Source organism: Eumetopias jubatus, unplaced genomic scaffold, assembly GCF_037043125.1.
Source record: "Eumetopias jubatus isolate StellerSeaLion01/CBP00866 unplaced genomic scaffold, mEumJub1_p1.0 scaffold_4, whole genome shotgun sequence".
NCBI lineage: Eukaryota > Metazoa > Chordata > Mammalia > Carnivora > Otariidae > Eumetopias > Eumetopias jubatus.
The window spans coordinates 91,611,908-91,626,133 of record NW_028274810.1 but is presented as its reverse complement, the minus strand read 5'-3'; the positions used below and the strand labels follow the sequence as shown (position 1 = coordinate 91,626,133).

Sequence of the window (14,226 nt, the reverse complement as noted above, 5' to 3'; positions counted from 1 at the left end):
GCAGAGAAGTTAGAGAAGAGCATTCTAGGCAGAGGGAAGAATATATGCAAAACCCAGGGGGAGGCATGAGTGTATGTCAGACACTTTTCCTTGAACTTCATTGAATTTACCTACTCCCGTCGGCCCCGCTGAGCATCTGAGGGCTGGCAACCCTCTGCTGACCCCCTTTGCTCCAAGATCATGGAAAAAGTATTTCCACCAGGATGCCCCCTGGACACCTCTGGCACGCACCATCCTCCCCAGCAGGGGGCGCTCACGTGCTCTTACAGGCACCGAGTAACCTCCGGGCGTTTGTCTGGGCCCAAGGCCTCCACGCTGGGGAGGAGGTGCCGTTAGCCCCGCTGCCTGGGTGAGGATGGGGAGCTCTGTGTTGGCCAGGGTTCCCCCCCCCCGACCCCGCCACCCGAGCCCCGGAGGACACACACAGTCACGTGACGCTCGGTACAAGTACTTTATTTGAGTTACAATAGTGCCACGCCCAAACTACAGTAGCACAGAACATAATAATACAAAAAATAGATTCCCAGCTCCAAACCCCACGTCCATGTACCCGCAGAGCGGCCAGCCCTATGGCTCCCTGGGCCTGAGGGGGGCGGCTTTCAGAGCTGCCCATCCCCTCGGGCTTCTTTCAGCTCCGGAGGGGCAGGGCAGGACAGTGGGGGCTTGCCTCCTTTGCTTCCATCCCTGTTGGGCCGGAGCCCTGCGCTCCCCGGGCCCCCTGCTGAATGCAGTCTGCACCCCCTCGGGCTGGACCCTCAGCCCCGGGACACTTGATTCTGGCGGGGAGGTTCCGGTCTGTGGCGCCGACGGACACTCTTGAGGACTGTGAGCTTCTATGGGGAAGGCGGGAAGGAAGGAGGGCGTCGGAGGAGGTACCGGGCGGCACCAGGGCTGGGAAGCCTACCTCTGTGTGGCGAGGTGCGTGCGGCAGCCCCTGACTCTGGCTTCTTCTCTGGCTCCTGGCCTACCTTTCCTCTGAAGAGCTACCAGGCCCGCCGCTTGCGGGGACCAGGGGCCTCAGGCGGATCCGGCTGGGCCTCTTGGGCAGGGGGGGTTCCTGGCGGCAGGGGCGAGGCGAGCGCGCTGAGGGAGCACGGCCAGGCCTCGGGCTGCCAGGATGGTGAGCCTCGACGGGCACTGGCTGCTCTGGCCTCAGGGAGGGACACCAGTCCTGGTTCCCTGACACCACAGGCTGGACTGACCGTGGCGGGGGAGCCCTTCCCTCACAGTCCTCCTTGGCTGAACCCACCTCCAAGTGAGGAGTCCAGCTAGCTACAAGCATTGTCTCGACTCAGCCGAAGGGGCTGAGGGTGGGATGGGGCTCAGGGCACGTTCCGGGGTCCGTCAGAACCCCGGCCGTGGCGCCACGGACCTGCCTGCGGGCTGGAGCCCCCCGGCTGCTGCGAGGGGCAGTTCTGTGGACACTGGCAGGAGGGGGCACGGCCTTGCGTTACAGTCAGGACACTTGAAGGCTTCACTGAGGAGGCAAAGGGGCACCTGGTGGAGGGCTGTCTCCTTGGGGTGGAGCCTGGGCTGCAGCCTCAGCTAAGGCACTAAAGATGGAGGGCGGGCCGGCGGGGCTGGCCGTGGTCCTGGGAGCCAAGCTCAGGCCGAAGCGCAGAGGGAGGATCCGGGCCCTGCAGAACAGGAGAATGGCCTTCCCTTTTCTCCTTCCCCTGGGGAAGAGGGTCAGCAAGGCAGACCCCTAAGACGCCGGGACGGGAGGGTTGCTGCGGACAGGCAACTGGCCCCTGGGCCACACATGGAGCGGCCAGAAGAGGGACGGAAAGAGGCTACCTACGGCATGGCAGAGAGCGTCTGACGCAGGGCGAGGCCTCGCGGGGCTCCCGCCATCCAGCTCTAGGGTGCTTGGGTGCCCCGGGGCTGGGTTTGACGGCCACGAGCTGGCCTCCCCCTGCCGCAGCCATCAATCTCCTGCTGCGACTTTGGGGATCAGACCGTCCTTGTTGGGGTTCCCACTGTTGGACTCTGGGGACGGAGGCAGGCAAGCTGTGAGGGGCAGTGTCCGTGAGGGGGCTTCTGCCCCTTCCTGGCCTCCACACCTCTCCTCTTTACGCCCCGTGACCGCAAACCAGCTGACAGAGGCTGAAACTGCAAACGCCAAGGACTGGGTCAGCTCTCGACGTGGGGACGCGCTCAGTGGCGGGGGATGGCTGCCTCAGCCGACCTCACAGCGAGTGAGGAAGGGAGGGGTAAATCAGTGGGTCTTCCCTTATCCACAGGTTATTTAGAAAAACAGAATATAATAAATATACCAATCCTTTCCTTAAAAAAAAAAAAAAATGTGTTTTAAATGCATTATTTCCCTGAAGATTTCCAGTGTATTCCACAATGTTTAAAAAATAGTTTCCCCAAAAATATATCTTTAAAGCATTTGACACAGTGGTATTTGTGGTGTTTCTGGCACTGGATGTGGGCAGGGGTCCGTGTCCCACTGCCCTTGTCAATATGGGGCCCAGGCCCGGTAAGCCACCAGCCTAACACCCAAATGCCCATGAGAACTGGCGCACATGTGCCTGGGATGACACGGTCTTCACAGGGGATCAAATCTCGGATTGTGTTGAGAACCCACAGCAGAGGCTCGGTTCCGGCTGGAAACCCTCCAGTGCGGGGTAGGGGGGGCCCTGGGCGGCCAGGGGGCGGGGCGACACCCCGGACGCTGGATGGGAAGGTGGCCTGACAGGCTCCACCTGGGGGCTCATCCTGTCTTGGCTCACGGCGCTGCCACCCTCACCAGACCTCACACTTGTGATGAGGGTTCATGGGGGAGCCAGGTGGGCAGTGGAAGTGTTCTGAGAACTCCCTGGAGTTAGAGACGGAGCCAACGACCCGGAAGCGGGAGGGGCTGTGAGGATCAGTGATGAGGCCTTCGTGGGAGCTCTCAGGTGTGCGGACAGAGCACCAGACCTTTGTGAGGCAACAAGAGAGAAGCTAGGTCACTGTGGGGCCCTGAGACCACCAGACTGCCCCCGTCCACGACAGCAGGGGAATGAGCCCCCACCTGGTTCTGAGACCCTTGGGCGTCTGGAGGGGCGACCAGGTGGGTAGGGAAGAGACCGTGGGCTGCTATGTCCCCCATCCCAGCATCCTCTACTGTGGTCACCTCTGTCTGTCCTGGGCCTCTGCATTAGATTTCCTCTGCACAAAGGATTCTGCCCCCAAACCAGTCTGAAAACCTTCAACTGAGTCCAGATCACTCACATCCTGGGCAGAACAAAAACTGTGTAATGGCCTGGTGGCTCGGGGCACTAAGAGAAGACTATACATTAATGCCAATTCAAGGGACATCCTGGGGCATCCTGAGTTTAGGAAATTTCTAGAACCCCTGAACCAGAGGGCCCTTAGCACTCACTTGTCCTCTCATCTACCTGATACAGGAAACCTTTTCATGGCATTCATGGCCCTTAATCGGATTTCTCTACTGGCAGGAAGCTCATCTTCTTACAGAGTAGATGTCCTATGGACAGTCCAATGAGTTAGAAGGTTCTCAGTTGAGAAGCCTTTGGCTCTCAGAGCTCCTGGAATATCAAGATGGCAGAAATGTGCCTGAGTTTGGCATATTTTCCTACAAAGAACTCACCTGCGCAAAGCCCAGGAAGAAGAGCTGGTTATTGGTGAGGCCCAGGGTGGGCAATGTCTGCTCAGCCCCATTCTTCTTCACCCAGTTCTGGTAGGCCTGGGAGCAGACAAAACAAAGTTCAGGGGCTCCCATGACACAGGAGCAAACAGGGCAACAATGGAGGGCCAGTGCGGGAGGCCTCGGGAAGCTCTACCCTGTTGGGGCAAGGACTTGTTTGGGGGAGTCTGGGGTCCCCCCACCGCCTAGAGGAGTGATCTTCTTCACCAGCACTCATTCCGAAGGGCTTTAAATACCATCTACATGGCCATGGCTCTCAGGTGCATATTTCCAGCTCCAGCCTCTTCCCTGATTTGAATATTCATAGCTTCAGCTGGATTTCCAAGATGCATCCAGACTTAATATGGCACAGACAGAATGAGGGGTTACACACATGCACGCACTCACACCCACATGCATGCACACGCACACACTTTCCCACCACGGTAAATGGCACCGCCAACCACCTAGTGCCTCGGGCCCCAACCCCAGAGTTCTTCTTTGAGCTTCTCTTTCTTTCTTTTTTTAAAGATTTTTATTTATTTATTGAGAGAGAGAGAGAGAATGGTAGAGAGAGAGAGCATGAGAAGGAGGAAGGTCAGAGGGAGAAGCAGACTCCCTGCTGAGCAGGGAGCCTGATGCGGGGGGACTCGATCCCGGGACCCCAGGATCATGACCTGAGCCGAAGGCAGTCGCTTAACCAACTGAGCCACCCAGGCGCCCTAAAGATTTTTTTTTTTTTAAAGTAATCTCTACACTCAATGTGGGGCTCGAACTCACGACCCAGAGATCAAGAGTCGCACGCTCTTCCGTCTGAGCCAGACAGGCGCCCTGAGCGTCTCGTTCAATTATCCAAACCACCTAAATCTGGCCATTTCTCACCCCTGCCACATCCCCTGCTTCATCCCTTCTCTTGCCTGGACAATCTCACAAAGAGCTTGCTAACTAGACTCCTTGACTCGAGCTGGTCCAATTCCAATCCCCTCCCGACACAACATCTTAAGTCATCCTCATGAAGCCGGGGTTGGCGGACTTTGCTGCGAAGGGCCAGAGGGTAAATATTTTCAGTGTTGGAGGCCAAACGGTCTCAGTGCAACTCCTCTGTTCTGGCGTTGTGGTGTGAAAACAACCGCGGACAGCATGGAGCCCAACAGGCCTGGCGGGGGTCCCACTATGTTTTTATTTACAAAAATAGGCTGAGGGCTGGATTTGACCCACAGGGTAGAGGTTTCCTGACGCTGGGGTTTTTTGTTTTTGTTTTGTTTTGTTTTTTGAAGTTTTACTTATTTAAGTAATTTCTACACCCCACGTGGGGCTTAAACTCACGACCCCGAGATCAAGAATCGCATGTTCTTCCCACTGAGCCAGCTGGGCGCCCCTGCCGACTCTGGTTTTAAAGGATAAATTAGATCATGTCGTCCTTCTGACAGCGCAGTAATGTAGGGAGTGGGTGTTCACAGCCAGGCACACTGCAGCTCAAGGAGGCCAAGTGACTTTCTCCAGAACCAGGACTGGAACCCAGAACTGGCTCCATGACCTGTGTCCCTCCTCTCCCCTCCCCTCCTGGGCCCACTGCTGCCTGATTTAATGATGCCTATCCCTGCCAAGGTAGGAACCCGCAGGTCGTCAGGTGGCTCCAGCCTAAGCCCTTTCCTCTGAATGTCAGTCGGGCGGACTTGTCCGGAAAGCCGTCTGCGCGCCTCGCTCTGTGCGAGGGACTTCGCAGACCTCTCCGTCGGTCCCCGCTGCCCCCGTTCTGCAGATGAGCAAAGAGAAGGTCACGCAGCGGCTGCAGCTGGTCCCAGGTAAAGACCCTTTCCTGAGGAGGCCCCTGCACAGACCCAGACCTGGGCCGGGGCGTGTGTGGGGAATGAGCTCTTACCCGATAGGCCGCCTTGAGCCCCCCGTTGTCGGCGATGTTCTCCCCCAGCGTGTGCCGGCCGTTCACGGGCTCCCCGTTCACACTGTAGTTGCCATATTGCTCCACCATGCACTCCGTCTGCTGCTTGAAAGCCTCCACGGACGAGTTCTTCCACCAGGGCCGAAGGTTCCCGTCCTTGTCATACTCCCGTCCTGTAAGGTTCCAAGGGAAGCGTCAGGTCAAGGGGGAGGAGGGGGGAGGAGGCAGGGCTCACTGCGCCTCTCTGCCCGCCTCTCCGCCTGGTGAGAGGTGGCCCGCCCATCCCCCCTCCGGACCCACCTGCCCATCCCCCTCCCCCCCAAGGCCTACCCAGCAGCACCCGGGGAGACGATGCTGGCCTGGGTGCCAGAGGAGCTGGGAGGATGAGCCAGGCAGCTGGGGGGTGGGTGGGGGAGAGAGGATGGAGGAACGTGATGCGGGTAAAGGGTCAGCACGTTCACGGTTTTGGTGGAGCTGGATTCATTGTCAAGGCTGACTGAGGGCCTCGGACCCCGAGCCCAGGAAGGGGGAAATGGAGTCAGCAGCACCAGGATCACAGGACAGGCCCCGGCCTCTAAGGCCCCACCTCCTCCTTCTTGGCCTTGGGGTGCCCAAGGCAGGAGGGAATGAGGATTCTCGATGTTTTGGTGAGGAGGCGAATGACGTCGACTCCTTTGATGGCAGTTGGCCCAGAGAAGTCTCTGGAGTGCTGGAGAAATGTGGGCTCCCTGCTGACTGCTAACACCCACTCCTGAGTACGAGACAGCTTCCAGGAACCCCCTGCGCCTGACACAGTCCCCAGAATCACCACACGAGGCTGCAGTCATCATGCCCATTTTACAGACAAGGATGAGGAGGCGTGGAGAAAGGACAGGGCTCATTCAAGTTCATTCAAGGGGCAGGGGCAGGGCCAAGATTGAACCCAAACCCATCTGTCTCCAGACCTTTGGAAGTGACGAGAGCAAAGCAGAGGCAATGGGGCCAGGAGCCAATGTGCCCCGTCTGAAGGGGACCCCAGGAAGCCGTACCTTGATCATCAAAAGCATGAGTCAGCTCGTGGCCCACGACAACACCAATGCCACCGAAGTTTAAGGCCCTGGAGAGGGGGACACAAAGGTGAGGGTGACGCCCCCAGGGGACATCACTTCCTGGGTCTAGAGACAAAGCAGGGTCCTGCGGGCTCTGTGGGGATGTGGCCGCAGCCTGAGCCTCCAGCAAACCCCTTAGGGTAGTCAGAGGCTGGGCAAATGGGTTGTGGTCCACCTGTAGCCCCTGAAGGCCAAGCACTGCGCTAGACCCTCCAACCGAACTGCACTGTCCTCTTTGGTCACCTCAGAAGAGTGTGGCATTAGTGACCAACTGTTTGGATAAGTAAACCAAGACTGGGAATGGTTCAGTCACTTTACCCAAGGGCCCCGCAGTCAGCAAAGAGCAGACCTGGGATTCAAACCCAGGGCCTTTCTCAGACCGTGCTCTCACACTTTCCACCGCCACCCCCCAGCTGTGACTGCTCTAAAACACCACTGGGGGGCGGGGGGGGGCTTTCCTCTAGATAGGGCACCTGATTTCATGACATGCCCCCAAGCTCCCACTGTGCAGGGGCTTCTGGACCCCGGAGACCCCTGGAGGGAAGCGCAGGGAGTGAGGGTGCTGTTGTCTCTGCAATGTCCCTGAGAGCCCCAAGCTGCCTGGACCAGTGGGACAAAAAGCCCTCAGGGAGACTGGCCGGCTCATGTGGTCAGCTGCAGGCCCCAGGGCCAGGCTGGGTGTCCACGGAGGGCTGGGGGAAGGAGATGGGGTCCAGCAACACCAGCATCCTACTTGGGCGAGGAGCGGGTGTAGAACGGTGCCTGCAGGATCCCGGCAGGAAACACGATCTCATTCTTGGTGGGCGAGTAGTAGGCATTCACCATGGGTGGGGTCATGCTCCACCTGCATGCAAACACACGAGAAAGCTCAGGCCCAGCCGGTGGGGAGGCAAAGGGGGGTCAGCCCATCTGGCAGGTGCCAAGGGCCTGAACCCCGGCCCCAAGGGCACACAAGGACAAGAATGTCTTTAGCAGCGGTGTTTTTGAGGGTGAGAACCAGAAAACACCCACATGTCTGCAAAGAAAGGGATCAGTTAAATCCAATGCCGCACCACACAGTGGAACAGCGAGGTGCTTACGAAGAACCAGGCGGACCGTTATGTAACGAAAGGTCACTGCTGCCCAGTGGTTCTCAAAGTATGGACTGTGGACACCTGGAGGGGTCCTCACGTCCCTTTCAGGGGGTCTGCGAGGCCCAAACTATCTTCCATGATAATACTAAGACATGATTTGTCTTTTCCACCATGGTGACGTTTGCTCTGACGGTGGAAAAGCAATGGCGGGTGGAGCTGCAGGAGCCCATGAGTGAATCAAGGTAGTGGCCCGGGTTGTTCTAGCGGCCCCTGCCTTCCTCACCGGGAAAAACAAACCCATCTCACTGAGGAACATCGCTGACGAAGTAGCACGAGTTCTTCATGTTTTTTTAAGTTTTATTTATTTAAGTCATCTCCACACCCAGCGTGGGGCTTGACCTCATGATCCCGAGATCAAGAGTCGCGTGCTCTACGGACTGAGCCAGCCAGGTGCCCCACGGTTACCTAATGTCATTAAATCTAGACCCTTGAGTTAGAAGTGTCTTGATATTCGGTGTGACCAGATGGGAAGTCCACACGAGCACTTGCACTTTTCTCACGGGACCCCCGTTTGCACTCGTGAGGATGACTGGCCAACCGGCATTTCAGGCTTGGCAGACATCTGGTATCCAGTAGACAGCTTGAAAATGAAAGGAAACAACTGACATCATCTGTTGCCAGTGATAAAAATTCAAGGTTTAAAAAAAACTTTGGGGGCGCCTGGCTGGCTTGGTTGGTAGAGCCACGCGAGCCTTGATCTCCGGGTTGCGAGTTCAAGCCCACACTGGGCATAGAGCTTACTTAAAAAAATAAGAATAAAAAAATTTTTTAAAGAAATTAAAAAATGACGGGTGCCTGGGTGACTCAGTCGGTTAAGCTTTCTGACTTTGGCTCAGGTCATCGTCTCAGGGTCCTGGGATCGAGCCCTGGCTTTCGGCTCCCTGCTCATCAGGGAGTCTGCTTCTCCCTCTCCGTCGGTCTCTGCCCCTCCCCCTGCTCTCTCTGTCTTCTCAAATATATAAATAAAATCTTTAAAAAATTTTTAAGAATTAAAAAACTTTGAAGTTTCAAGGAAAATTAATTAGTAAATTAATTAGCAAAATTAACGACAAGAACTTGTATCAGTCACCATAAACGTGATAGCTTCCAAATGCTGAAAGACTTTTTTATTTAAATTCAATTAGCCAACATATAGTACATCATTAGTTTCAGATGTAGAGTTCAATAATTCATCAGTTGCTAAAGACTTCTCTCAGGAGGTCAACAGTGATAAGAACAAAGGTGGATTTTTTGGGATATGGTATAATGAAAATGTCACTATTTAGAGGTATATAAAAGTCAGCAAGCCTTGTTCCAAATGACCAATGCATGATATTACAGATCATGGCTGGGTAAAAGATCCATTCAAAGTGCAAGACAGACTGACAGACTTTAGTGTAACAGAGCAGGAAAAGTTAATGGCTATGGGTTCAGGTTCCACAGTGCAACTAACCTTTAAGAAATTACGAGTTGCTGAGTTTTGGTGTCGTTCTCAACGAAGGATGTGCACAAGTACAGAAAGGCTACTAATTGGGCGCCTGGGTGGCTCAGTTGGTTAAGCGACTGCCTTCGGCTCAGGTCATGATCCTGGAGTCCCGGGATCGAGTCCCGCATCGGGCTCCCCGCTCAGCAGGGAGTCTGCTGCTCCCTCTGACCCTTCCCCCTCTCATGTGCTCTCTCTCTCTCTCTCTCAAATAAATAAATAAACAAAATCTTAAAAAAAAAAAAAAAAGAAAGGCTACTAAAGCATCCCTCCCTTTTCCAACTTCATATCTGCATGAGACTAGATTTTCATTTGGGGGCAGAGGGGTGGAGGGAAAGGGAGAGAATTTTTTTTTTTAAATGGCACACCATTCAGTAAGCCTTCTTTTTGTTTTATTAAGATTTATTTATTTATTTATTTGACACAGAGAGAGAGAGAGAGAGAGAGAGAGAGAGAGCACAAGCAGGGGGAGCAGCAGAGGGAGAGGGAGAAGCAGGCTCCCCGCCGAGCAGGGATCCCGATGCGGGGCTCGATCCCAGGACCCCGGGACCATGACCTGAGCCGAAGGCAGACGCCCAACTGACTGAGCCACCCAGGGAGAGAATTTTTTTTTAAGACTTATTATTTTAGAGAGAGAGAGCACGAATGCGTGCACGCATGCAGGGGGCAGGGGCAGAGGGAGAGGTAGAGAGAGAATCTCAAGCAGACTCCTGCGGAGCATGGAACCCAACAGGGGGCTCAATCCCTCGACCCTGAGATCACGACCTGAGCTGAAATCAAGAGTTGGACGCTCAACCAACTGAGCCACCCAGGCGCCCTGAGAGAATCTTAAGCAGGTTCCACGACTAGTGCAGAGCCTGAGGAGGGGCTCGATCTCATAACCATGAGAACATGACCTGAACCGAAATCAAAAGTCAGATGCTTAACTGACTGAGCCACCCAGGAACCCCTAGATTTTCTTTATACATTTCAAAACAATATATTGCAATAAATTGAACATAGAAGCAAATATGAGAATCCATCTGTCTTCTATTAAGCCAGATATTAAAGAAATATGCCAAAAGTAAAATACTTTTTTTCTCACTATACTTTTTTTTTAAAGTTATTTTTTTAAAAGATTTTATTTATTTATTTGACAGAGAGAGAGACAGCAAGAGAGGGAACACAAGCAGGGGGAGCGGGAGAGGGAGAAGCAGGCTTCCCGTTGAGCAGGGAGCCCGATGCGGGGCTTGATCCCAGGACCCCGGGATCATGACCTGAGCCGAAGGCAGATGCTTAATGACTGAGCCACCCAGACGCCCCTAAAAAAGTTATTTTTCATAAAATTTACATTAAATTGATATAATCTCCATACACAAAGAGACTCTTTGGGTTCCAAAAATTTTTCAAGAGTGTAGAAGGGGGTGCCTGGCCGGCTCAGCTGGAAGAGATACGACTCACAGGGTTGTGAGTTCGAGCCCCACGTTGGATGCAGAGATTACTTAAATAAATAAAACTTAAAAAAAAAAAAGTATAGAAGGGACCCTGATGGTAGAAACATTTGTCCACTCAATAATTTTTCTGGTGTGGAGGGGAAGCCCAGTGATGAGTGGAGTGAGACAGAAAGGACATTTTGTCCAAGAGCTTATTCACTCTGTCTCCTCCAGGTGAGCCTCAAAGAGATGTGTTGTGGGGTACTGAAGCCATGGGAAGATAGAAATCAAAAACATCATATTTATATTCAAATAATCATGGCTCCATACATTAATGGGCAGGAGGCAAAATTTATTTATTTTTTAAAAGATTTTTATTTATTTATTAGAGAGAGAGAGAGAGCGAGAGAGCATGTGCAGCGGGGAGGGGCAGAGGGTAAGAGAGAAGCAGATTCCAGGCTGGGCAGGGACCCTGACGTGGGCCTTCATCCCAGGACCCTGAGATGACCTGGGGCTCAATCCCAGGACCTAGATCATGACCTGAGCCAAAGGCAAGATGCCTGGAAACGATGGAGCTGCCCAGGCGCCCCTAGGAGGCAGAATTTAAGTGAAAAATTTTAAGCTAAACTAAAAGATTTCAGATAAATTCGGAACCTTGTGGCAGTACCTGTGCCATATTCTGGAGATAAAAAACCGCCTTCCGTGCATTTAGGGGAGGGGGTTCCTCTGCAGGAGACAGGAATCTTAAGAGGAAACAGATGTATAAACCCTTATTGGCCACGAGGGGGCGCCAGAAGCAAAGAGAATTCTTGCTTCCCCCTTTTGGTAAGATTTATTCTGCAAAATGTTTTAGGCGTGGGGGGAGCTTATTTTGAGAGCTAGAGCTGGGCTGAAAACGTATGAGTTTCCCGAGGAGACTGCTCAAAAAATGACAGAAACCAGGGCTCATTCCAGATTATTTTAAGAAGGTTTGAGGTCCAGGAAGAAGCTGTATTTAAAAAAAAAAACTTCCCCCAGGGGGCGCCTTGGTGGCTTAGTGGCTTGAGGCTCCAACTCTTGGTTTTGGCTTGGATCATGATCTCAGGGTGGTGGGATCGAGCCCCATCTCGGGCTCCATGCTCAGCACAGAGTCTGCTTGAGAGTCTCTCTCCTTATCACTCCACTCGTTCTCTCTCTCCAATAAGTAAATCTTAAAAAATACCAAACAAACAAAAAACCCTCCCCAGAGGGTGCTGATGTGCAGTAAGGTTTGGGAACCACAGCTGTTGGGGGCCCATTCAGAATCTCCGCTAGCTGAGGGCCTCCGAGCGCTCACACTTGACTGTCAGACGGCTCCTCCCATCTTCTCTGCGAGTAAGGAGGCAGACGTTCCCAATGCTAAAGCGGGTGAGGCCAGGCTACTCTGTCCACCAGCGGGGTGCCAGGGGCACACAGACCCAGGCCAGTCCCAGCTCCTGGCTGGGCACACTTCCTCGGTCCCTGGTTTCTTCATCTGAAGAGTGGGAGAGCGACGGTGCCCGCTCCTCAGATGGCGCTTGTGACCGTTACGTCTGGCATCCGTGAGCGTGTGAGAAAAGCACGCTCGATCCAGAGCACCCCTGTGTTCCGGGCGCCAGTGCCCTCCCAGCAAGGCCCCGGGGACTCACTGGTCTCTGTTGGGAGCCTTCCTCAGCTGGTCGGCAGTGACCCTCCAGGAGAAGTTAAAAAACCGCATGGCGTTCTCAAAGTAGAGGTCCGGGACTGCGGTGTACTGGCCAAGAGGAAGCAGAGGTACGAGATCAGAGCGCGTCCGGGCTGGGAGGCCCCTCGGCTCCTTACACGCAGACCCCTTCTTCTACAGCCGAGGAAGCTCAAGCCCCGCAAGGTTAAGGGACTGGTCCACAGGTCAGAGGCCGGAATGGGAGTCTCGGGACTGCAGGCTTGGGTTCTTGCCGTGGCCCTGACCTTGCTGGGGCCTGGCACTCTCCCGTTCAAGGACACACTAAGAGCTTCACAGGGCTGCTCGGCACCCAGCAGTGTCACAGGCCTGCGGCAGTGCCTGGGCCTTAGACAGCGAATCTCTCCAGTGCTGTCCGACAGAACTGCCTGTGATGATGGACGTGTTCTTTGCCTGTGTTATCCAGTATGGCAGGCACCAGCCACACGTGGCTACGGAGCATTTCACACGCGGCTAGTGTGACTGTTACACTTAGATTTTAATTAACTAAAAACAGTAGGGGCTATAGCAGCTACCACACTGGATACCACACGAGTCGAGCTGGGGTCTACCTCTGAACTGTCAGGGGACAGGCATCACCGCACGCCTTCCTCAGCGCTCAGCCCAGCCTTTCGGCCCTTTTCAGGGGCAAGGTTCTTCCTCAGATCCACTCCAGAGCTTTCTGGCTTCCGTCAGAGCTCCGGTAAAATGCTAGACCTTGGAGACAGGACTCTGATCCTGTGGGCTGTGCCTGTCCCCAGGAATCCCCGGGTCTGTGCCGTGACACCCCGGAGCATCTTAAATTATCCTCGAGGAAAAAGGCTGCGGAGTGAGTCAGTCCCATATTCTCGGAAGCAATTTTAATATTCTTAGGTTTTAAATAGAGCCATGATGAGGGGTTATTATAATTGCAAAAATGCCTGAATTTCACAAATTTCAATCACAAGAAGATATAAAACTATCTTTCAGGGCAGAAGCACAATCCGTTTATGGGGACGACCTGCAGAAAGTTCTAACCACCAGGAATATATCAAGTATCCTTGTTGCCTCAATTAAGCTTAAACGTGCACTTGGGATTCACGCCTCCTTTTTCCCATTAGCATTTGGAGGTCCAAACGAGGTCCAGGTTTCTCTGGGAAGGGGGAAGACCCTGGGCAGAGGAGGCAATCTGGGGGGCCGGGAAGGAAGAGGTGGTATGAGGGGCTCCATTCCTCACTCCACCTCCTGCTGTTTTAGGGGCCTTCATTCTGTCTGTCCCTCCTAGGGTCAGCTCACCTCCATTATCCCCCCCCCCCCCATTAAATGGAGCGTCTGGCCGGGCACATGGCACTGTTTGGTCCTGACTGCTGGGCACTGACAGTGGCTCTTGGGGGGGGGGGCAGGGGCCTCCAGCAGGCCCAGGAGAGAAGGGGCACAGAACAGCCCCCTCGTGCCAGATCCATCCCCACACCCCACACCGACGGATCTGGAGACGCCTTGACAGTCCAGGTACCTCTCGCAGCCCACCTGGACCCAGCCTGCTTCTGCTCTTCCCCACGTGGGGAACCTCAGGGACATTCGGGAATGCAAGGGGGCAGGGTGGGAGCCACTCACGTCATTGAACACTTTGTCGAGCTCCTTGGGGTCCATGATAAAGTTGGGGTAGCCTATCATGTTGTAGATTGCGTCCGCCTGCACAGGAGAGACACCAAGGACACTGAGTGCCCAGCAGGCCTGGCTGGGCTCAGGCTCTGGGCCAAAAGGAAATGGGCAGGCCCTCCCCCTCAGGGCTTCCGCATCTCTTTCTGGAAAGATCCCTCTCTTGCCTGACTTCTACTTACCCTTTGGGTCTCTGCTTCCCTCCTGAGGGAAGCCTTTGCTGGCCGCCACCCGCTGGACTATATCAGATCCTCCTTTCT

The 14,226-nt window shown here is 54.4% G+C and overlaps 1 protein-coding gene across 4 annotated transcripts in view; it reads right to left on the bottom strand.

The window, feature by feature from the left end:
* Positions 1–437: 437 nt before the first annotated feature.
* ECE1 (endothelin converting enzyme 1) overlaps positions 438–14,226 on the bottom strand; it is a 59,062-nt gene continuing 45,273 nt past the window's right edge. For 3 of the 4 annotated variants that reach the window (XM_028090767.1, XM_028090763.2, XM_028090766.2), the window contains 7 exons: positions 13,922–13,999; positions 12,279–12,382; positions 7,359–7,469; positions 6,566–6,633; positions 5,520–5,710; positions 3,602–3,697; positions 438–2,928 (listed from right to left, as the gene is read on the bottom strand). In XM_028090767.1, coding sequence (XP_027946568.1) covers positions 2,752–2,928; positions 3,602–3,697; positions 5,520–5,710; positions 6,566–6,633; positions 7,359–7,469; positions 12,279–12,382; positions 13,922–13,999 — 825 coding nt within the window. In that variant the 3' untranslated portion in view covers positions 438–2,751. Of the gene's footprint in view, positions 2,929–3,389; positions 3,479–3,601; positions 3,698–5,519; positions 5,711–6,565; positions 6,634–7,358; positions 7,470–12,278; positions 12,383–13,921; positions 14,000–14,226 lie in introns of all 4 variants that reach the window. The other variant, XR_003607228.2, reaches the window with a different exon arrangement.